The sequence below is a fragment of the Petaurus breviceps genome, unplaced genomic scaffold, assembly GCF_028583685.1.
Source record: "Petaurus breviceps papuanus isolate PSGF00001 unplaced genomic scaffold, PetGlider_PUasm1.0 176, whole genome shotgun sequence".
NCBI lineage: Eukaryota > Metazoa > Chordata > Mammalia > Diprotodontia > Petauridae > Petaurus > Petaurus breviceps.
In genome coordinates, this window is record NW_027185771.1 from 27665325 (window position 1) to 27691280 (window position 25956).

The 25956-nt window shown below is 36.1% G+C and overlaps 1 protein-coding gene across 1 annotated transcript; it reads right to left on the reverse strand.

The window, feature by feature from the left end:
- Nucleotides 1-14579: 14579 nt before the first annotated feature.
- Nucleotides 14580-15114, reverse strand: LOC138159632 (large ribosomal subunit protein uL23-like). Its single transcript, XM_069085937.1, has one exon. The coding sequence runs from the start codon at nt 15105-15107 to the stop codon at nt 14640-14642; it is 468 nt and encodes a 155-aa protein (XP_068942038.1). The 5' UTR covers nt 15108-15114; the 3' UTR covers nt 14580-14639.
- Nucleotides 15115-25956: the final 10842 nt, after the last annotated feature.

Below are 25956 nucleotides of genomic sequence, written 5' to 3' on the forward strand. Positions count from 1 at the left end.
ATAAACCTCTAGACCCTGGTTTTGGGGATAAGATCTCACTATTTGACAAAAATAGCTGGGAAAACTGGAATATAGTATGGCAGAAACTGGGCACAGACCATTATCTAACACCATATACCAAAATCAAGTCTAAAAGGATGCATGATCTAGGTATAAAGGTTGATACTGCAAGCAGTCTCGGAAACAAGGAATAGTTTACCTGTCAGATTTGTGGAGAGGGAAAGACTTTATGATGAAACAAGAATTAGAGAACATTATAAAATGTAAAATGGATAATTTTGACTACATGAAATTGAAAAGCTTCTGTACAAACAAAGCCAATGTAACCAAGATTAAGAGGGAAGTGGGAAATTGGGAAAGAATCTTCACAACCTATGTCTCTGACCAAGGACTCATTTCCAAAATATACAGAGAATTGAGTCAAATTTATAAGAATACAAGTCATTCCCCAATTGATAAATGGTTGAAAATTAAGGTTTTTGAGGCCAGAAGTCACCTGTGTTTATGAATATCACTTTAGTAGCTATGCAGAAGATAGTTTGGAGAAGGGAAGGGCTGAAATAAGAGAGACCAATGCAGACATTAGAGTAATCCAGATGAAAAGTGATGAAGGCTTTAATTACAGTTATTGTTATGTGAGCAAAGTGTCGAGTAAAGGTGTACTCTTAGAAATATTTGACTTCACCACACACTCCTGTCATGGAAGCATGCTATTTAAAAGTTACAACTTTGGGAGGTAGAGCCAAGATTGTGTGGTAATGGCAGGGACTCTTTTGGACTCTCCCAATTCCCCCCCTCAAAAAAAAATAAGCCAACAACTTTAAAGTCATATATCAAAATGAATTCTGGAATAGTAGGATCCACAAAAAGATGGGATGAAATGATTTTTCAACCTAAAATAATTTAAAAGGAGTAGGGAAGATCTTTTTCCCTGGGGTGAGAGTGGAACACAGTTCAGCACAGGTCTCTACTGGGCAAGTCAGAAATAAACCTTGGGGGCAAATGAATCAGTAGCTACTATAGAGACTTCAGTACATAGATGGTAAAGGGTTCAGACAATTGATCAAAAGGACATTATAAGTGACTTTTGCTGGCACTGGGTGCAGGACTCTGCAGCATTATCTATTTGTGGTTCTGGGTCACAGTCTCCATGTTATGAGAAATAATAGTAGGAGTAGGTACCCTAGTCATAGTTCCAGGGCAGAAAAAGAGTACTTATGGTGACCATACCTCTTCTTAAAAAATACCACCTTAAAAGAACTGAAAATTTACAGTACCCAAAAACTAACCCTGAAAATAGCAGCATGAAAAACCTGAAGCTTGGGATGGTGACCCCTCTAATCTAGGAGCAGAACCCAATTTATCATAAGGTTAAAAGTTAATAGTCTTGAAAAATAAGAAAATGAACAAAAAAATTCCTTGACCATAGAAAGTTACTCTAGTGACAGTGAAGATAAGTCAATTGCAGAGAAAGGCTATCAAAATAGCTTCATCCAAAGCCTTAAAGAAAAATATAAACTGGTCTTAGCCACATGCCCAAAAAATTCATGGAAGAACCCAAAAAGGTTGTTGAGGTAAAGGAATAAGAGAGGTAAAGGAAAAAGTCAAGAAAGGAAATGAGAATAATATGAGAAAGTCATGAAAACAAGGTTGACAGATTGGTAAAGGACACACCAAAATATTGTAAGAAAAAAAAATAACACTTTCAAAAACAAAATAGACCAAATAGGCAAAGAGGCACAAAATCTACTGAAGAGAATTCCTTAAAAACCAGAATTGTCCAAGTAGAAGAAGAGGTACAGAAATTTGTTATTAAGTATAACTCCTTAAAAGTAGATTGGTCAAATACAAAAGGAAGTACAAAGCTTACTGAAAAAAAATCCTTAAAAAATAGAATTGGATAATTAGAAGCTAATAATTCTATGAATCATAAAAACCCAAATAAAACAAAATCAAAAGAAGCAAACAAAATAGAAAAAAAGTGAACTATATCACTGATAAAACAACTGACCTAAAAATTAGAACCAGGAGATATAATTTAAGAATTATTAGATTATCTGAAAGCCATGACAAAAAAAGGGCTAGACATCATATTTCAACAAATTATGAAGAAAATATGTCCTGATATTCTAGAACCAAAGGATAAAATCAAAATTTAAAGAATTCACCAATTACCTCCTGAATGTGATCTCAAAATGAAAACTATCAGGTTTATTATAGCCACTTTCCTGAACTTTCAGTTCCAGGAGAAAATATTGCAAACAGCCAGAAAGAAACAATTGAAATAACCTGGAGTCACAGACAGAACAACACAACATTTAGCATTTTCTACATTAAAGGATCAAAAAGCTTAGACTATAATATTCCAGAGTTCAAAGGAGTTAGAATTACATCTAAGAATCACCTACCCAAGAGAAATGAGCATAATCCTTCAGGGGGAAAAATAGATATTTGATGAAATTGAGGACTTTAGAGGATTCCAAAGCTGAATAGAAAATCTGACTTTGAAATATAAGACTCAAGAGAAGCACAAAATGACAAATTGGGAAAAAGGAAAGATCACAAGAGATTCAAAAGGTTAAATAATTTATATTCCTACGAGGAAGATGATACTTGTAATTCCTAAGAACTTTGTCTTTACTAGAGTAGTTAGAAGGAGTATACATAAACAGAGGACTTGGTTATGAGTTGACTATGATGGGATATCTAAAAAAAAATAAAGGTGTAAGAAAGAGGGATGCATTGAGACAAGAGAGAAGGAAGAAGGATAAATTATTTCATATAATAAAGGCAGAAAAGATATTTTACAGTAGAGAGGAAGATGGGATGGTGGACAATGCTTGAATATTATTCTCATTGGGATTGGCTCAAAGAGGCAATTTGGATATAGAAATCTATCCTATTCATAGAATAGTCTAGAGACCAATGTCACTGAACTGAAGAGTACAAGATAGGTAGTAAGGTAACCCTTGAAATATGGTGGCAGAAGCAAGTGAGAAAATTTAGGAAGGACTTTGAACAATTGACAGAAGATTACTTTTTATTTTCACCTGGAGGAGAGAGAGAGCCACTGAAGTTTAGTTAGTAGAGGGGGTAGGGTGCATGGTAGATTTGAACTTTAGGAAAAAAAAAACATTTTGGTAGTTAAGTACACAATGGACTACAATAAGGAAAGACCTGGGTCATACAGGCCTCCCAAAGGTCTTTGGGAATAGTCCAGGTTTAAGGTGATAAAAGACTGAACCAAAGTGGTGACAGTAATTAGAAGAGATATGGGAGTATATTAGAGAGATATGGCAAAAGAGAAATTGACAGGCCTTGGCAACATGTTGGATGGGGGGTGGAGGGGGGCAGAGAGAGAGATAGTAAGAAGTTGAGGTTGACATCTAGTTTGCCAGGCTCAGGGATTAAGGTTGTAGAGAAGACATCTACAGTAATAGGGAAGTTCAGAAGTTGGGGAGGTTTTGTGGGAAAAAATAATAAGTTCAGTTTTGAGTATGTTGAGTTTAAAATCTGCTTCTAGATGTCTGAAAGGCAGTTGGAGATGAAAAACTGAAGGTGAAAAGGGAGGTTAGGGCAGCATTGCTAGACTTGAGAATAATTAGCATAAAAATGGTAATGGAATTCTCATGGGAACTGATGACACTAGCAAGTGAAATAACATAGAGATAGAAGAACACCCAAGACATTACCTGATGGGTTATCTATGGCTAGCAGCCATGGAATGAATGGGGATCCAGTAAATAAAAATGATAAAAAGCAATCAGATAGGTACGAGAATTAGGAAAGAGTGATGTAGAGAAAACCTACAGAGAACATAGTGTCAAGATGAAGTGTATGATCAACAGTGCCAAAGACTGCAGAGGAATTAAAGAAAAAGGATTGAAGAGAGTCATTGGATTTGCTATTTAAGAGATCATTGATAACTTTGAAGAGGGTAGTTTCAGGGGAAGGACAAGGTCAGAATCTGGATTTTAAGTGGTTAGGAAAGTATAGGCCCATATTGTAGAAGACTTTTAAAAAGGAGTTTGTCTACAAAGGCAGAAGAGATATAGGATGATAGTTGGTAGGGATGGAAGGATCAATTAATGATTTTTCCAGGATAGGGGCAATATGGGCATGTGTTTAAACAGTAAAGAAAGAACAGTTGACAGGGAAAGAATTATAACAGCCATGGAAATCTATTGGAAGAGATGGGAAAGAACGGGGATAGTATGTTGAAATAGAGACTTTTTAGAGAGTAGGGCCACCTCTTCAATATGAGAAAGACATAGTGGAGGACAGACAGCAGAAGATACATGAATGATATGAAATGACAAAGTGGGGAGGAGAGGAGGTCCATAGCAAATGGCCTCATTTTTTCAAAGTATGAATTAAGCATCTCAACTTAGAGAAGGTAAAGGGGAGAGGAACAATGGGAGTTTTGAGGAGAAATAAAAAGTTGTGGAAGAGCTACTGTGAATAATAGCATAATGAATTGATAAGGGAGGTATAAAAGGATTGCTTAGGAGCAATGGGGGCCCAAGTGAGATTGTATAACATGAATTTATAGTGGACTCACAATGATTTTTTTTCTACCTACATTCAGCAGCTTATATGAAGGAGTGAAGGCATCAGATGATGTTTTCTTGAGGATTGGCAGAAAGCAATTGCTAAAATAATAAACAGGCTAGGAATCAAGAGAAAATGGCAGAGATGGGTAGAACTGGTTCACCAAGGGTCAAGGGAGATGTCCTGGGAGAGAAATGAGGAATCAAGGGATTTTTCTTGTGATGTGGACATGCAGTAGAATTTGGTTAAGGAAGTCAGAAAGAGAAGAGGAAAGTTAATAGATTATGGTAATATAAGGTGAAGATGAAACTCATGCATTTGTCAGTAATGACATGATCAAGAACATGGCCATTTTTGTGTGTGGTTGATGTGGGGTGTAGGGGCAGCTCATAAGAAGTGAGTAGACTGAGAACCTGAGTGATAGGAAAAACATTCTCTCTCTCTCTCTCTCTCTCTCTCTCTCTCTCTCTCTCTCTCTCTCTCTCTCTCTCTCTCTGTCTCTTTCCTTTGAGGATAGGAATTGGAGAGGAGAGAAAAAAATGTGAGGCAGATACTGAAATCATGGACGAGGGTAGGGGGATAACCTGGAGGTTTGTAAACAACAGCCACTAGGATTTTGAATGGGTGGTAGAAATGAACAACTTGGATGTCAAATGAGTAAAGGTAATTGAATGATCAAGGTAAGGGCAATAGAATGAGAAATAGGGAATAAGGAATATACTAACCACCCCCCTACCTTGAGCAAAAGTAACAAGTGAAGGAAGGTATAGCCAGTACTGGAAAGGGTGGCCAAAAAAATCATGGGGGTAAGTGATATGGATTTTCATGATTTGTAAAAGAAGGATAGAGTTAGTACAGAAAAGTTTTAGGATGAAGAGAAGTTCATTGCCTATGAAATAGACATTTGAAAAGGGCAGTTGATATTTTGGAATTCAGGGTAAGAGGTCTGTGAAGAGAATAAGGGATTGGGAGAGGGGAGATTGAGATGGGATTTGCATGATGACCTTTATGGATTCAGAATCATTGGAATGTGTAGGGCATTAACAAGTGTGAGAATGTTCTTCATTCAATGGAAGATATCTCTCCTATTCTCAGAGGAGACTGCAGGTCAGGAAAGCAACTAATGCATCAAAAATCAGATGGTCAGATGATCAGTTAGGAGACACAATTTTACTTCACCTCTTCCTTCTCAAGTCTAGGGGCAAAGCAGGCATAGGAGGAGATTCAAACCTACACAGCATGTAATGGAAGTCACACTCATACACCAACTTTCCCTTTCCTCTTCCCTCAAGGGACTAATATAGAATGAGCAGAGATTAATTGGAGACAAATGAAATGGGCAAGGTACCTGATCTCTTCCCCTCATAGGATGAGTGTCAAAGTTATGGAAAGGACAAGGCTGTGGTCATACTATAACTAGGGAATCAAGTTCAGATCTATAGGCCATATTTTGTAAAAGAATATAAGTTGAAAAGTAACAATATATTCAGAAGATAGAGTACAAGGTAAATATAATCCTGGAGACCATGCCAAAAATGAACATTTAAAGAAAATAACTGACTGAGAGAAGAGAAGGCTTAAGAAAGAGGTCCTTAATCCAGGATCTGTGAACTTAAAAAAATAACTATTTCAGTCAAATCCGTTTTCTTCATAATTCTATATATTTTATGTTTTGCACTTAAAACATTATTCTGAGAAGAGCTCCATAGCTTACACCAAAATGCCAGGGGGTCTATGCCACACAAAAAAGGTTAAAAGCTAGTGATTTAGGATTAATTATAAATACCATCAATTTTATTAAATGTGAAATATTGTTTTACTTTTTTTCTTGGTCCCAGATGGCTCAATTAATAATGATGAATAGAAAAACACATTTTGGCATGATATAAACAAGTACATTCTAGGGGTTTTTAAATTCTTAAGAAATGGAATGGGATATATTGGGAGGTAGTGATTATCAACTCATCGGAGATTTTCAGGGGATAGGCTCAGCAATCACTTCCTAGAAACTTATACATGGATATCAGTTTAGTGACAAATTGGACTAAATGGCTTTTGGTATACTTTTCAACTTTGAGATCCTTTTTTTTTTCATTCTGAGATGTCCAGAAGAGTTGAGTAGGCATGTCCCTGAGTCCCTAAAGCAAAGGGTTCTTGTCTATGCTTTTATCAAAGACTGTAATGAAGGGATTGATTTTCTGTTTATCAAATTTGTGGATGACACTGAGCATAGAGGGCAAACTAATAGGTAGAGGATTAGGATCCAAAAAAGATTTTAGCAAGCCAAATCTAATAGGAAGAAATCTAATCAGAAAAAAGGAAAGCTCTGCATTTGATTTCATGGAATTAAACTATACAAGTGCAGGATGGAAGAAGTGTGACAACAGTTCAAATGAAAAGAAGCCTTGGCATTTTCCTAGATTAAAAGTTTGAGATGAGTCGATAATATGACATGGCAACCTAAAAAAAGTTAATGTGATATAATGTTACATTAATAGCACAGCTTCCAGAAATAAGGATCTAATAGATTTGTTGCATTTTGCTTTGCTTAGGCAATTGTTGGGGTATTCTCTTGAGTTCTGGATGTCACAATTTATGAAGGATGTTGACAAATTGGGGCACATAAAAGGAGGGTAGGTAGTACAATGTGGACTACACACTGGAAATCCATGCTATAGGACATGGGGATGCTTTGCCTATTGAAGACGAGAAAAGAAAGATCATGACACCTGTCTTCAGTATTTGCAAAAGCTATCATTTGAAAGGATTCAATGTATTTTCTTTGGACCCAGAAGACACAATAAGGCACAACAGATGCATAATACAGAGAGACAGTTAGATTTAGTGTAAGGTGGTAGTACTAATAATGCGTTGCATTCATTTAGCACAGTAGTGTCAATTTCAAATAGGAACAGGAGCCATTAAACCACATATAAGAATCGCTGCCTTAGAAAACTACATATTAACATTTTGTTCTCTTTTTTATTTTGTCAAACACTTGCAAATTACACTTTAATGTGGTTTTCAGGGCCATTTGAAACCTCTGATTTAGCACTTTAAGGTATTTAAAGATCCTCACAACAATCCTGTGAAATCGGTGTGGTTATTATTCCCTTTTTACAGGGGAAGAAATTGATACTGAGAGAGGTTAAGGGACTTGCCAAGAGTCACACATCTAGCAGGATTCAAATAATAGTTTTATTCACTAAAGGTCCAATGTACTGTTTTGGGAGGCAGTGTATCTCCCATTGCTGAACATCTTTAAGTAGAGGTCAAGAAGCCAATTCTAAGAGTATTCCAGTTTAGGTAGAATTTGAACTAGCTGACATCTGCATTCCTTTGCAAATCTGAGCCTCTATATTTATCTTGGGATAGGAAGAAAAAAAAACATATCTCTCTTAGTAAAAGAGAAGTGAACAGCAGGGGACAAGGTAGTTTTCCTTAGTTTTACAGGCATGGAAGTGAGGGAGAAGAAAGGCTCTATAAACACCATCCATGAATGAAGGACCAAGAGAATACATTTGAAAATATTGTTTCTTGACTCCAGGCCCAAATATCAATCTACTGAGCCACCTACTTGAATTAACACATATATGTGTGTTTGTACATGTATTTTTCTTAAATGTATTCATCCTCTTGGTTCTTCATGTATGGATGGGTCTATGGACCCCTTCCTCTTCCTCGATTTTATGCCTGTCAAGTTGAAGAATGCCTACCTTGTCTCCTGATTTCCAAAACCCTTTTGTCCAAGAAAGCTATTGACACCAACCCCAGGTGTCTATCCATTGAGCCACCAGCTGTAGTCCTCTGTAACAAACTTAACAATACCCCCAGGAAACCTCATCATCAGAAAACTCATCCTGCAGGTTATACCTACCTTAATACTCACACTTCATCAGCTCCCTCAGTACCCGCTTTCACCTCTGCTTGGAGAGTTGGAAGGAAAACAAACAAACAACAATAACAAAAACTTCTGTCAAAGATTCCATTTAAAGAGATCTCCCAGGCTAGATATCTATTTCTCACCAGTTGAACTCATGTGGACTAGACTCCATCATGTCTCTGCCCTGGTACCTTCTCTTACCCAACAACCTTGTTCTTTCACCTTCCTTTTGTCTGTTATTTCCCCCTATTCAACTGTAAGATTCATGAGGGTAAGGAATTTTGTTTTGTTTTTAGATTTTTCTCCTCAGCATTTAACAAGTTTCCTGGTACATAATAGTTACTTAAATATTTACTGACTGATTTACTGATATTCAAATATTTGAATGCTGCCTCAGATACCTACAAGCTATTTGAAATTGGACAAGTCACTTAAATTCACTGGGTCTTTGTAGCAGCAAGCACCCCAAGCGTCCTCAGGGTTTGCAGCTACCACAGGTTCTTGGATCTGCTTTGTTAAAGGAAAGCAACTCAAAATGGGTTAACAAGCTTACTTTAATCAGTCAGATGTATATCGTTTACCTTGTTCAAAAAAGGTCAGCACCCTGAACCTCAAAGTATACAGGCATAATTATCAAGACAGAAACATCAAGTAGACAGATTTCCAAACTGTCCAACCATTACATCCATACCCAGTCAACATCTGGGTTTCCACATTCTGGGTTTTTCAAAGCCGGGGGACTCTCAACAACGGCTTCCCAGAATTCAGATCAAATCACAGAACATTTCTCAAAGTGAGTCCCAAAAACAAAGCTACACATCAGGGCTTATATAGCCTTCTCCTGGCTCAGAGAATGTAACAACCTTATTGACTCACTGGCCAATCAAGAAGTATCTACTGAAAAACAAGCCTCCCCCACCCCAGGCTTCAGGTGCACATTAGCCTAGGGGCAGGGAAGATCTTTAAAATTTACATTCTTATTACAGTCTTAGATTACTTTTCTGTAAAATAAGGACATTTAACTCCATGTCCTTTAAGGCCACTTCTAGTTTTAATTCTATGAAATACTTTTTTTTCTTTTTGGAGGGCAGTTGGGGTTAAGTGACTTGCCCAAGGTCATATGGCTAGTATTTTTGTGTTAAGTGTCTGAGGTGAGATTTGAACTCAGGTCCTCCTGACTCCAGGCCAGTACTCTATTCACTGTGCCACCTAGCTGCCCCTAAATCTATGAAATTTTTATAGATGCATCATATACATATGTGTATAATATACATATATCAACATATGAGACATATCAATAATAGATAGGTATATAAATTTGCATATATACATTTGCCTAATACCCACGAGTACTTTTCCTCTTTTAAGCCATGATAGAAATTGCCTTTGGAGAGCACTTAAAAGCTGAATGTAGTAAAATTTATTTTTAGAGTTTTGTTGATTGGTTTACAATGATGCTATTATTACAAAATATGTCATATTTGGAAAAGAGAAATAGAGCATTAATTAGAGTTTTGTTTCAGTGGTTCAATATAGCTTTGGGGGTCTCCCATTCCCAGGTGGCTTTTGTTGCATATTTCTATATTTCTCTGTTATTCCTGTCTCTGAAGAAGTCTTATATGGGGGCTGTACTAGGATTTGACAGAACGGTTAGACACAGAGAATAAAGTGTTAGTCTCTTATGAATCTGGGTCAAAGTAGAAAAGAGAATAACTTTTCCTTTTCAGAGAGGTGATTATGTCAATCTTATAGTTAAGGAATCTGTGGCTTGGAGAGGTTATGTGACTTGCTTAAGGTCATACAGCTAGTAGGTGTCATAGTTCAATCTGAATTCAAGTCTTTTGACTTCAAAGTTGGTGTTCTTTCCATTAGGTCAGTCTGTATTTCAGCTACTCTTTTACTGTGGAATGCATCTTATATTTACTATTCATGCTGTACTAGGGAATCTGTAAAAGGAGGAGACAGAAAAGCAGAGAGCTTTTGCAGCCCTTTGGTGAAGGAGCTTGTCCTAACTTTTCTAAGATTCTGGTTTTTTTGACCCCACTTGGTCAAGAAACAATTTTGTTCTTCCCTAGAGTAGGATGGGGTGGGGAGAGGAGAGCCTGGTTTGCTCTGATGTGTCCTGACACTGGCATTTCTGTAGAGCTACTTGGGAATTCATTTATGGCCACAGAGCAATAGTTAGAAAGAACTTAAGCATAGTAAATGTCAAAAGATACTCCAGCCCCAACGATTGAAGGTCAGCTATTCTCTTCTTGGTGCCTAATAGACAGTCTGTGTTAAATGCTTTTTCCTGTTGGTGCTGCTGAATGAACTCAACTTAATCATATCTTTTGTTCATATTTTTAATGAAATCTAAGTAATTTCCGTGAACATTTACATGTTACTGTTTTATTCTCTTTAGTATATAGCCATATCTATTATTTATTTCTCTCTATCTCTATAATCTATTTCTAGCTATTTCTGTTTCTAGCTTTTCTTTTATCATCTATTTTCATCTATCTTTATGTTTTATATGTATGTCCATCTCACTATTATCTATTTTGTGCACTTTTTTTCTTTTTAATTTATTTCTGTCTTTATCATCTCTGTCTCCCCACCCTCTGTTTCTCTGTCCCTCCCTCTCTCCCTTCCTATACACTTTTACTAGGAAAGTTTGAATGATTGGATAAATCACTTCTCTCTTATATTCATGCCTGATTAGACCAGCTGTTCTCTGAGACCTCTTATATTTCTAAGCTTCATTAGTTTAAGGTTCTTTCATTTCCTAATAATCTATGGTTCTTGGTGTAATGTTGATTTAATGAAATTGAATATTGCAATAAATGAATTTAATATTTAAAGCAGTCCATGGTCTAATCATTGGGTTAAAAGGAATAAACAGAGGTTAGGTTTGGAGCTGGGGCAGCTAGGTGATGTAGAGAATAGAGCATTGGGACAGAATCAGGAGGACCTGAGTTCAAATCCAGCCTTAGACACTTATTGCCTCAGGTCCCTGCAAAAGTCACTTAACCTGTATGTCTCAATTTCCTCATTTGTAAAATGAGCTAGAGAGTGAATGGCAAACTAATCCATTTTCTCAGTCAAGAAAACTTCAAATGGGGTCATACAGAGTCATACTTGACTGAAAAACAATAATAACTTGCAAACCTTAAAGAGCTGGAGATAAAAATATCAAGGAGGCCTTTTCTGATCATTTCCCCTGCCACCTGCTAGTACCTCCAACACACATACCAAATTAAAAAAAAATAAAGGAAACAACCTTGAATTTATTTTACATAGATTATATATGTGTGTGTGCATATACATATTATTTTTTTTTCCTTTTCAAAGAGTATTAGGTCCTTGGAGGACCTAATTTTTATCTTTCTATCACTAAAATATAACATAGTGCCTGACATAGAATAGTATAAAGCCAAGCATGAGCAGCTTTCCAGAAGACTGCTTCTGTGAACAGCTTCAAGGTTCTGATTACACGGTATTGTGAACTCTCTATTTATCCAGTAATAAACTAAGACCAAACATTGACAGAAACCAAAGCATAGCATTCAAAATGCTATAAACTAACAAGATATCACTGAAGTGGCCACATATTTTTCACCAAAATGGTCACATTGTTTTAAACAAAAGGTATCATTCAGATAGTTCTTAACTCAGTCATCCTTAAGCAGAAAGCCTCCTTAAAGGACACGGAAGTACAATGGTTAAAGTTCTCCACCCCTAGGTCACAGTAAATCATGATCTTCTCAGTCAGCATTAAATTTTCTCAGTGAGATTTTCTTGGATCAAGAAGAGGTCTTTTCATCTTGATGGGAGTCTGGGTCTCAGATTCCTCAGATTCCTGGTTCCTCTTCCATGGTCCCAGGTCCTGCCCAAATCTACTCAACTGTCCCCTATATTCAAAGGCAGGCAGCTTTCAGCTCCTTGTCCAGATCTTCCCCCAGTTCCTCATCCAGTTCCCATTCCACATTGAAGCTCACAGGGTCCAGTCTACCTCAAGTCCTTCACAGTTCCTGTTTCTGGGAAGACAAAGCTTAACAAAGCTAAAACAACATTCATGCACATTGCTGGAACCATCATCAATTCACTATCTGCCTGTGAAATCAACAGATACCCACAAATAAGGTCCAAGAGGTCAACACAAATCATCAACATCAAAATCAACACAGACCCATAAACAAGGTCTGAGAGGTCAACACAAATCAGCAGTAAAGTCCCAAGACCTCCGAAACACTCCTCCAGGACTTCTGTAAACAGACAACCAGAAAAACCTCTTTCAGGGCTTCCAGTAAGATACCAGGGCTTTTGTACAAAATATCACAAACAAACATCAACACAGACAGAACAGACTTAGAGTGATGAGATACCAGAAGTTTTCTCCTCAATTCTGCCACCACAACAGTTCCCTTCTCAGTTCTGCTCAGTTCTTCTCAGTTCTGCTCTCTCCAGCCTGGACCTCTCCTTATTTATGGTCATTAGCTCCTCCCCTTCCTGTTGCATTAGCAACAGGAATTCCCAAGTTGTAGGGTGCACAAGTTGTGGCATTCACAAGACCTGCTTCTCAACAAAGACTTAATACAATCATAGGCAAGGCTCAAAAGAAATGAACACAAACAAGGTGTCAATTAAATAGCTGAAACAAGGTGTTAACTACTTCTTTGCTTGCCATTACAAGTAGGAACTCAATAAATGTTAAATGATTATCTGACCTATTGTTAATAGATATGTCTAATATTTAATTTAATAATATATATTATAATAGGTTTTCATCAAAGCATTCTCATGATGAATAACACAAAAACGATTGGAGGCAAATTGAAAATGGAAATTATATGAATTTTCTAAAGGTTTTAAAATGCAAGTAAAAATCAACATCATTTTTATTACACTATCCTCATTTTCATAATTAAATATAATGAACACTTACTAATGTTTGATGTTTAATGTTTATAGGGTGCATTCAAGTCTGCAAAGCACTATGTGTGTGTATTCATTTGCCTCTCAATAACCTTATGAGGTAAAAAATTACGGGTTTTATTATCCCCGTTTTATAGATGAGGAAACTGAGACCCAGAAAGTTGGAATGACTCCCTCATTGTGACAGTTGGAATTTGAATCTATATTTTCATACTACCTACTTCTCTAATCTGTAGTGTGAAGAAAACTGTACTCAGTCTTGGTAGAGAAGTTTAGATAAGATCCAATTTCTACATTCATAGCCCTTATAATGCTATATGAAGATAAAACAAATGAAGATAACTGTAACATACTTTTACTTCATATGTGCATTCAAGAATTACAAAGCTCTCTGATGCAATTATTCTTCCATTGTCTACTATAGCTAAACCAACATTCTAAAATTTGTGTCCAGGCTCCCTGAAAAATAATATTTTGTTTCTATCTTTCCAAGTAATCCTGGCTAAGCTGTTTATCTTTCACACACTTTTAAGAATCCCCCCTTTGGACCTTAGTTGTTCATTCTATCTTTTCTTCCCTTAATTTTGAGACTTACCAGCTTTCTCTTATGTTAAATATACATATATATGTGTGTGCATGTATGTATATATACATTCTACATATATACATGCATATATATGTGTGTATATTTAAATTACCTGTACTTGTTTCAGATCACTTTTGTATTCCTAGTACTCAAATAAAGGCATTAAATCAATTATTATGTACTTTTCATATACATAATCATTGTGAATGTGGCTTTAAATATATATAGTCTACCTACCTACTTCATGTTATATTTGAAGAAACTGAGGCCCAGTGAGATGAAATACATTTCTTGAGGTTATCTATTTTATAGTAGCCCCCAGAGTCGTAACATAATTATATTTTGGCAGTGGAATAATTATCATAACAGGTATAAAAAATGGGGATCAGCAATGGAGACCCGAAAACCCCATGATGGCAATGCAAGGAAAGCTATGGACAGTAGAATGAGGGTGAAAATAAGCTTGGGATGTATCTACCAACTTGGAAAAGAAGTTGTTACCATCTAATTTTCTTTTTCAGCCAATTGCTAATTGGATGCTAAGGTTAGTTGTTTCTATGCTTATGAAGAACCCACATGCCTAGTTCTAACTTCAATAGAGGCAGAACCATTATCATCATCTCCCATTTCTCAGTATTGTACTTTTTTTTTTTATTCTGGAAAACTTTATTTTTATTATAGGTGGAATGGGGACACAGCAAGTTAGATGATTCCAATTTTGTTGGCAACATCTAAAGCATCATAGTCTGGAGCAAGAAGGACATAGGCCTTCTTCTCTCCATCAGGCCAGATCAGTGTGTTGAACTTGGCCACATCGATGTCATACAGCTTCTTTACGGCCTGCTTAATCTGATGCTTGTTGGCCTTGACGTCCACAATGAAGACTAGGGTGTTGTTGTCCTCAATCTTCTTCATAGCAGACTCAGTGGTCAAGGGAAACTTAATGATGGCATAGTGATCAAGCTTGTTTCTGGGAGGGGCACTCTTCTGAGGGTATTTGGGCTGCCTTCGAAGTCTCAGTGTCTTGGGTCGCCGGAAGGTGGGGGATATTCGGATCTTCTTTTTGTGGCTATGGACACCCTTCAGCACTGCCTTCTTGGCCTTCAAGGCCTTGGACTTGGCTTCTGTCTTGGCGGGGACAACAGCTTCCTTCTTCACCTTAGGCACCATGTTAGGGGAAAGGGTCAGTATTGTACTCTTTTCATTTCATCCATTATCTTTCTCTCAGCCCCACATCCTTGTGTTTCAACAGATGGTTCCAAAATGCAACATCTTGCTCAGTTTGATTAAAAGGTATAGCTGAAATAGCCTTCTGAAACATGCCCCAAACTACTGTATGAAAAGCATTGCATAGTCAGATATTCTTAGCAATATTGTACATATATTTGACACTGAATTACCTCATAATTGTTTAAAATGGAGGGAGAAGAGCAGATCTTCTATCACTAATTTCCAGACAAAGGCAAACTACTCAGGAAAACAGGACCTCCAAGTCATGTGAGGAGATAGCTTTCTGTTATTAAAATGGGTAACAGGATCATAGATTTTTAGCTGAGAGGAAACCTTAAAAGATAGTTAATCTAACCTCATTCACTATATCAATGAGGAAACTAAGGATCAGTGAGGTTACTTGACTTGCCCAGTGTAAAAAGCTATTAAGCGGCATAAAGATTCAAATTTAAGTACTCAGAATACAAGTCCAGCATTTTTTTCCTGCTACTTCTCTTTGATTTTCTTGATTTAAAGTTGACTAATACATCACCAAAGCATAGTATCATTCCCAATAATTACTTTTACCAGGACAAGAGGATTTTAGCAAGTCATGTGCCTAAACTAACTGTGGTTTTTAGCAGGACCACCTTGATTCAAAACTAATTAAATCAGTATTCAATATAGAATATAAAAGGGGTGCCAGAGAAGCATTGTATATTATGAAGCTATATTTATAGGAGGAAATGAAAGATACTGGAGGGAAGGAAAAAGTTGGAAAGCATTTGGGTGAGGATTAATTTAGAGACAATCAATCTCAGTCCACAAATATTTATTAAATACCTATTATGTGCTGGGCAATGTATAAAGCTCTAGGAATATAAAGAAAGGTTAAAAACAAAACAAAACAGAGGTGATGTTCCTACAGAGCAAAAGGAAGAATTGGATATGGTGTTTAGAAACAAATCATAAACCTAGTGTATAAACAGGATATGGCTGTAAGAGAAAACAACTCTCCACACAATTGCTATAACTCTTTCTCTCTCTCTGTCTCTCTCTCTCTCTCTCTCACTGTCTCTTTTCCTCACCCCTCCCCATCTCTCTCTGCTTCTCATTGTCTTTCTTTCTGTTACTGTCTCTCTCCAAAAAGATTATTCAACATCTTTGGTGTTAATTTCATCCTTCAAAATGTGAAAAAATGACAAGAAGAACTACTTATGTAGGACCTAATTATGAACAGTAAATGCAATTGTGGAAATTGGAATGATAACGACAGGGAAAGAATGAGAATAACTATTCTACTTTATAAGTTGAGATACTGAAGGAGAGAAATGTCAGGTAGAATCTGAAATATAACCGATATTTTGGGAGACTAGATACCATCAAGTTCATAAAGAGGTTCAAAAGATTATCTCTACCAAAAGCAGAATAGTGAATGATTTTTGGATTTGTCTTACTGAAGGGATATCTAGTACTGAGAAAAAATAGATAACAACAATGAAGTAAAATTCTTCTTCTTTTTTTTTAAAGCAATCGGGGTTAAGTAACTTGCTCAAGGTTACATGGCCATTTATTTTTGTGTGGGTGCAGAGTATCTGAGCTCGGAACCAATCCCAGGTCTCCCTACGCTGAGGCCAGAGGTCTTACTCACTTGAACCACGTGGCTGCCCCTTCAACTACAATTCTATAGGAAATGCCATCTCAGTTAGGATGGGAAGCAGTGAAAAAAGTTATGAAGACAAAAAAAAATAATTACAAAGAACAGAAAACAAGGCAGTTGTCCAAAGAGACAATTGTGAATGTACAGGGAAATAACTATATATATATATATATATATATATATATGTATTAATATGAAAATAATAGTCTTATGTGATATCAGGAAGACTGAGGCTCAGCATGAACTGAGGCTAAAGTGGAAAGTTAATGGAAAAGAACAATCTGGGGTGGAAGGGAGAACGTGCTATTATTGCTGCTGTGATGTGTCTTGTCTTGTTTGCTTTGAAGTTAGATTAGGAAAAAGAAGGACAAAGAAGTTCTAGAAGTACTGTTAGTGATTGAAAGAATTATAAAGAATAATGCCATGTAGGGGTAATTGAGTCTCATTTTGCTCCTTTTTTCTGCTATGGAAAACAATCTTTGAACTAGAAAAGAAGACCTTAGGCGAGCACTGTGGAAGAAGGCAGGACTATCCCTAGATAATTTTGCAAGCAATGAATAGATTGCTCTATGACTTACAGAAGGTGGGAAAAGGCAGAATGTAGCTCCATTGAATCTTTCTACTTCAGGACTGCAAAATGAGATACTACCCAATCCTAGTCACCAAATTCAGTAGGACAGAAGGGACCTAGAACAGTACTAAACAAACAAGTATAGCTATAAATATAAAGATAAATGAGGTTGAATGAAACGCTTCTCTACAAAATACTACGAATTAAAGGAAACCCAGAAAGAGGAAATACATTTGAAATAATTACCTCAGATAAAAGCATGAATAGGTCTTGAGAATTCATAATATATATAAAAAGGAGGAGACTCTAAAAAAAATTAATGAACTTAGCATAGCTGGGAAAGGACTTAATAGTTGAGAGGAGACAACCTTTCCCAAGAAGTTAAGATCCTGAAATATGTAATGGAGTAAAGAGAATTTAATGATCAAATGAGGAAATAAGAAATTCCAACTTCTGTGAGAAGTGTTTCCTGACCCCCTTAAAGCTAGTGCCTTATCTCTGAGATTACTTTTAAATTACTATAACACATACACATGTACGTATATGTATGTATATATATATATGTATATATGTATTTACACACAGTGTATATGTACATGTCTTGTTTGTAAAAAAAACTGTTCTTATGTTGTCTCACTCATTAGACTGTGAGCTTCTTAAGGGCAAGAACTGTCTTTCACCTTTCTTTCTTCCTTTCGATTGTTTTATACACCCAGTGCTTAGCACAGTGCCTGGCAAATTTTAAGCACTTAATATTAGTTGACTGACTAACCAAAGATGTCCAAGGAAGAAAAACTAAACATTTTCAGAGCCAGACTTTCTACTTTTGAACAATTCTAATTCTTTGGGAGGTTTTTGTTTGTTTCTTGTTATTGTTTTCCTATAGGGAAGGGGAAGGGAACAGGAATCATTAAACTCCTACTCTATGCCAGGAACTGTGCTAATCTTTTTATAAATATGATCTTATTTGGCCACAAGTCAAATTTGTCATTGTTGAAATATCCACCTAGTGGAATTGTAATGAATAATGTGATTTCTGCCTTTTCATGGAAAATTGTTTATGCATTAGGTAATACATACAAATACCTTAAAAACAAATGCCTAAAAGTAAAACTGTTATACATAAACTTTCATGACTTCAATGCAGTAAAAATAATAATTAAGGATATCTTAAATAAAGGAATTTACACTTTAAAGGTCACTAAAAAATGATACTCCCAAAATGAGTAGGTAAAAGAATAAATCAGAGAAATGATACATTTTTAGAAAAAATAATCACAAAATATATCACAACTTGTGACATACAGCCAAAGCAATACTTAGTTCAGAGAATTACAGGAAAATTCATGTCTAAAAATTTTAGTCAATAAAAAAACAAAACTATACATAAAACAGTAACTTTTCTTATCAATTTTATCTTATATTATGATGAATAATAATACATGTTCTGTAACTGACCATAATTCAATTCAAAAATCACTTCTGATATATGATGTGTTGGGCATTAGCGATATAAAGACCCAAACCAAATTCCTTAAGGAGCATGCACTCAACTTGATTCATAAAGCACATTCAAATAACTAAAGTCAAGGTAGTTTGAAGAGGGAGAGAACATTAACAATTTGGAATAGGCATATTTTTTTTTTCTTGACCTTTCCCTTTCCTAAGTTAAGTAAATAAATCTAAACAAATGAAAAGGGGAAAAATACAAAAATACTGAAATCTATTGCCTAAAAGCAATTGAATAAGAAAAGGTTCTGGAAAAATTTCTGGTAAAAAGTCATTGGAAGTAATTGTATTTTTCTTTCTTTTTTTCTTTTCTTTTCTCTTTTCTTTTTTTTTCTTTTTGAAGGCAGGGCATTTGGGGGTTAGTGACTTGCCCAAGGTCACATGGCTAGTAAATATTGAGTGTCTAAGGTCAGATTTGAATTCAGGTCTTCCAGACTCTAGGGCCAGTGCTCTATTCACTGCACTACCTAGTCACCCCAGGAATTGTATTTTTCAAGGAAAGGAATACACAGTTATGAACAATTCTGTTGTTTTAGTAGTTGTTAAATTATTTTTTAATGCTGTCCTAAAGTTATATTTGGCTAACACAATCTAAGGGTGGAGGCACCATGCAAATAGTTATGTACAAACAAAAATATGCAGGACAAATTGGAAATAATCAACAGAGTGGAGGTGCTAGAAAGAAGTGAAATTGAGAAAGGCTTTGTGTAAAAGATGAGATTTTGCCTGGGACTTCAAACAAGCCAAGGAAGCCAGGAAGTGTGTATATATATATATATATATATATATGTCTGTGTGTCTGTGTGTGTGTGTGTGTGTGTGTGTATAGGAAAGAATTCCAGGAATGGGGGAAAACCAGAGAAGATGTCCAGAGTTTAGAGATGGAGTATCTTCTTTGAGGAGCACAAGGAGAGTAAGATCATTGGATTGAAGAATATGTGGAATACGGTAAGTAAAAAAGATTAGAAAGATAGGAAGGAGTTCAGATTGTGAAGAGTTCTGAATGTCAAACATATAGTATTTGATTATATAGGTTATAGGGAGCCATTGAATTATTTTTTGTTTTGTTGTTGTTGTTAGTGGTGGTAGTGGTGGTGTGTGTGTGTTTGTGTGTGTTTTTGTATGTGTGATGTATGCATGTGTTTGGGGAAGTGGGGGGGATGGAGACATGTTCGGACCTGTACTTCAGGAAGATCACTTTGTAGCTAAGTGGAGAATGAATTGTAGTGGGGCAAGATTTTAGGCAGTAAGACCAACCAAGAGGCTGTACTAAGAAACTTTTAAGTTTCCTCTGCTTTGGATCTTTTCTGTGAAGTAGGCTGGGCTATCAGTATCTACAAATCCTGGGAAGGAAGAGGTTATTCTTTGTAGATCCCATTTTTAGGAACTGTAAATAAGTTTGTGCTGGCTGTTTGAATGTGTGGAGGCTGGTGAGATAGAAGTTGAAAGAGACCATTAAGCTTTAAAGTTTTCTAATAACTGTATGCTAAACTAAATCAATGCACCCCCAAAATATACTGGTGCATGTGGAAAGAATACACCTATACAACTGGAATTAGACTTCTTTGAAGGGTTGACAAATTATCCTAATTGCTCTAAATTCTTAAGAAGCTCAACCTCTCCGGGTCCGAATTTCTGTGTTACTAAATCAAACTGTATTTTTCCTCAACCAGGTAGAATCAATCATAGTTGAAACCAGTTATCCTAAATGACATACCACGAATGACTAATTCACACACAAAAGTATGCAAGTAACATTTTTTTTTAATTTTTTCCCATAGATTTCCAATTGGAAAGGAACGTAGAGACATTTTACTCAATCCTTCGATTTTATTGATGAGGAAACTAAGGTCAAGGGAGATTAAATGACATATCTGTCCAAGCTCATACAAATAGTATCAGGTTGTACTTTTCTTGGCATAGAAGATAACATATGCAACTCATGACTGTCATTAGTAGCAAGATATTATTTGGGCTTCATGAAAAGTACATATCTAGGAACTCATTGACAACAATGCTATGGCAAACTGCCATTCTTTTAAAACAACACACCAACATTACAATGAAAATAACTGGAAACACGGGATTACACAAAAATATAATTCATGAAATGATAACTACTTCATGCATTTGTATAAGTAGAGAAAAGGAATGAGACTTGTAAATTGAACAGCAAAAAGTATAGAATTCAGAAAATACATAAATGTCAGTGAGTTGAAATGAAGAAAAGGCTTATCATGACATTATTTTTTTTGCAGCACAGTTTGACAAAACTTATTTATTTCACAAGTGGCTGAAGTTCCATTAGAGTGGAAATGTATATGCAAAGTGAAACCAGATAACATTTGTTTCAGAGGGATCAAATTTAACTTCACAGGAAGTAATATAAATATTTGCCCAATATTTCAAGGGCACATTGAATCCCATTATTATCTATTCCAGGAGACTATACAATTTCCTTCCTTCTCAAATTTTCTTTTTGAGAGGCTAAGCCTAGAGAAGACTAGGCTTACTGGTTAGTAGTAAGCTGGGTTGGGGAGGGTATAATAGCAATCTTCCAGTATTTGAAGAAGTTACATGAAAGTGTTCAACAAAGTTTGAGTGGCCATTTGTCCTCCTATATCTGTTTTCCATTTAATAGTCAAACTACTAGAAAAACCAGACTCTTTGTTGCCACTTCCCATACTCTTCTTAGCTCCTTATTTTTGGGCTTCTGATATCACTCAGTCAAAATCAATTCCTTTAAATCTACTGAATATTTTAATTCCCCAGTCTGATGTATTTATCTGAGTTTTCATCCTTCTAGAAACCTCTGCAACATTTGGCATTGTTGACTACCTTTTTTTCTATACATTCTTACCTCTTTGGTTTTTAATATGTGTGCTCCCTCTTGGTTTCCCTTAATTCTGGTGACCCTTTAGTATCATCTGTTGGATCATCAACCATGTCTTACTTCCCAAATGCCTACTAAGACTCCGTCACGTAAGTATTCTCTTTCATTTTAAGCCTCTCTCTGTGTCTCTCTTACTCTGTTTCTCTTTCCTCCCTCTTTTTCTTCCATTTTATTTTTTAAACATATCAGTTCCCTTAGATTCATTTATTATATCTATTAATATGACTCCAAGAATTAGGCTCACCCCAGAGTTCCATTCTCACATCACCAGATACATAGTTAGACATTGCCAACTGGTATTTCATAGGAACTCAAAATTTATATATGCAAAATATAATTCACTATCTTTCAACCTAAACTTTCTCCTTTTTCTAATGTGTCTATTACTTTGAGGTCACCAAGATACTTCTAGTCACGCAGTTTAAACCTTAAAATTATCTTCTACATTTGTAATATTTGTAAAATATTATATATATGTAAAATTTGAAGATCCCTTTGTATTGCCAAGCTAACAGGTACTTAGCACTTAGTTTCAAATTAAGCCTCTGTAAAGAAACAGAAGGTATGAACCCCTCTTGATGACATACCAGTAAGGGGCTGAAAATAGAAGAGCTAATATTGTACATGAGGAAAAGCCCCAGCTGGGAGAGTCAGAACTTCTTGGGGCAAGCATCATGGAGGCAGAACAGCTACTGTGGAAGACAGAGAGAGATTCTCTCAGCAAGCATCTGGAGGCTGGACTGCTACTGTTGGGCTGAAGACTGTACTGAGAATTTAGAACTGAGAAGAGAAATGAGAATTGAGAACTCAGACAGAATTTCTTGGAGCAAGCCATGTGGAGGCTGAATGAAGTAATTTTGATTTAGAGAATGGAGCTGGAGAAAGTAATTTTGATTTTAAGAACAGAGCTGGAGGAAGTAATTTTGATTTTGAGAACAGAACTTGTGGTGGTGGAGCTTTTTCTGAGAGCTAGCCAAACTCCAATTTAGAGCTTCTGAGGATTTCTGAGGGCCAACTGGAGCTGCCAGAGGAAGCATGACTCTTATGTCAGTACTTTATCTGTGTGTTTTGGGTCTATATTGATTTCACAGCAGAAAGGGAATTGAGATGATAGGGCTGACCATGTGTGTGAATATTATTTTAATTCTGTTAAACTTGATGTGTGTAGATATTGTTGTGGCTCTGTTAAGTTTTTTTTTTTTTTTTCCCCAGGAAGAGAAATTGTGAAGGACTTGAGGTGGACTGGACACTGTGAGCTTCAATGTGGAGCAGGAACTGCATGGAGAGCTGGACAAGGAACTGGGAGCTGTCTGCCTTTGAACTCAGGTGGCAGTTGGTTAGGGTCAGGCAGTAGCTGGGACCATGGAAGAGGAACCATGGGAGCTGAAAACCTGCCTTGAGTCAAGATGAAAAGACCTCTCCATGGGTACTGAGTAGTGACTGATGAATTGTAACTTACTTGTGACCTAGAGGTGGATGGCCTTTGTATTTTCCACTACCCCCTTAAGACAGTACTGAGTAGTGACTGATGAAATTTTAACTTAGTTGCATTCCATGGGTGGAGGACTTTGACTTTTGTACTTTGTGATTGAATTAAGGACTTTGTGAATGACTAAATGTATTCACTTTGCTTAAAATTATGTGACCACTCTGGTGAAAATTAAGTGACCATTTTAGTGTTAAGTTGGCGACTTGTGACATGATGAATGCTGTACCTTGATTTTCTGTGAATACTTTGTTCTGATTTGTTACTGAATAAAGAGTTCACTATACCATGTAATTAGAACCTTGAAAGCTGTTCACAGCAGCAGTCCTCTGGAAAGCTGCTCATGTGTGGCTTTACAACTTTTAACTTTCCTTAACCCACAATCAAGTTAGTTGTCAACTCTTTTGCATTTTACTACAACAACATCTCTCATATGTCCCCATCCCTCCACTCAATTTAGCACTCCTTCTTATTTAGATCCCCATCACCTCTAATTGGTCAAGGACAACTTAAATTTTTCCTGGAGGAAAAAAATATGGGAAAGGAAGAGAGTGGACTACCTTGATGAAGACTGAAGGTATTAGATAGTGGAGAACAAGAAAGTACAAACTTTCACAAATTTGCCGTTAATACCAGATGAGTTCCAAACTCAACTGAACTCATAAGTCTGAGGTTTCTCCATCTTGATCTGATGATTGACTAGACCTGCTGGATGCAAGAGTCAATCATACTACAGAAATTATTTTTTTTTAAATCTACATAGTAAGACAAAGAATATTGGGATATTGTGGTAGCATGTTGAGACATTTCTTTCTCATCTCCAGACAAGTTACTATACACAGCTGCATAAATGACATTGCTAAATCACAGGTCTGAACATATAACTCCTCAAAAAAAAATCCTCCAGCCAGTTCTTTATTACATCTAGGATAAAATACTAATTGGAATGTAAATGCTATCTGGCTTCAAAGCTTTTCACAATCGCACTCCAGACTACCATTCAATTATCCATCCATCCATGTATTCATTTATTTATCTATCTGTCTATCATCTATCTATCAAGAGATTGTTTTGGAGATAAGAGGTGAATCAGTAGGCTATCAGAATATTCCAATATTTTATATACAAGATAGTGTATAAGTGTGTGTATTTATGTATGTATGTATCACTCCCTTTTACTCTATAATCCAATCAAACTGGATTCTTTGCCCTTCCTACCAAATGATATATCATTAACTATCTCTGTGTGCTGTTATAGCCTATTTCATATTCCTGGAATATATTCCTTCTTCATTACAGTCTCTTATCATCCTTGGCTTCTATTAGAGATGCTGTGCTCTCTCCTGAATGAAACTTTCCTTATCTACCCAACTTTGACTTTTCTTAATTTCAAAAAATAATTTTCAAAAAATAATTTGTAATTATATGTAAATGTGTATATATCATTAGATATATGCACTTAAACATAATTACATATATCTCATTGCATATTATTATATGTTTATATATTTCCACTGATAGAATATAAGTTCCATGAGCTTAGGGACTCCTGGATTTTCATCTTCCTAATAGATAACTCTTTGCCTGTCATAGTGTAGGTGTTTTAAAACTGTTTGATTGGTAGATTAATTTGAAAGAATTCTTTCTTAGCTATGAATCAGAATAAATCACATCTATGATTCTATAATTCAATGATATAATAGTGCTTTAATTTGCAAACAATTTACTTGTTGAAAGGCAGGGGAAAATGTTGAAGTAAGACTGATAAAATCAACTTCTCAGGAAGTACAATACCTCAGAGAGAAAGTTGAGGAGAGACACAGATTGTTCTGAAAACCAGATAGACTAATACTTCTAGATGAATTTATTAGAGGGACCACTTTGAAAATAGAGCAAAGGCAGATAATGATAATCACAGGGAATTTGCATATGATTATTTTCATAGTGTAGTATTTAATAACTGAAGTGTTATTGACTTGCTATCTGACATAAAATGGGGTTACTTGAGCTCTACCTCATAAGATAAAATATCAGTCACTGATAAACCAGAAACTCAGATTTGAGTCACTGGAAGATATAAGATGAGAGAGAGAGATATCTAGAAGAAGAATTAAAAGATAAAACAAGCAAATAAGCTGGACATAAGAGTAATCACAAGAATTTAGGGGAAGGGGACAGAAGGCTACAAGAGAAATTCCTAAATTAAATACCTGTCTCTTCACCTTCTTTGTTGGAAGTCTACTGATTAGAAAAGAAGGATTCCTTTGTATATGGGAGAAAGGCTGGGTGAACTGAGAGCTCTTCAGCTATTCTGCTGATTAGAGGAAAGTTGAATATTGTTAGTACTTACAGAGCTATCTAGCTTATTTCCTTAATTTTCTCTAGAGCATGGGAGTTTGGAGAGGAGGAGGGAATTTGTTGTTTTCTATCACTCTCTATAGTTTAGAGGGAGAAAAAACCGTTTGGAAGACACAGGCTACACATCTGTTGGGTATTTAGTTGTGCTTATTGGATCAGAAACTTTGCTTTCTTAGAAGCTGATTGGAGAAACAGAATCATGTGGAGTGAAGAGGTGGTTGAATTTGTTTGCATTTCTCTGAGACCGGCTGAGGAATTTTGATTTGTCTTGTTTGAAAGAACAGTATGTAACTGAACAAGTTTGATACTTGGGGTAATCAAGTGGTACAATGA

Bases quoted from the DNA above. Each gene is read 5' to 3' on its own strand.
- LOC138159632 (XM_069085937.1), bottom strand. From the start codon at position 15,107: ATGGTGCCTAAGGTGAAGAAGGAAGCTGTTGTCCCCGCCAAGACAGAA.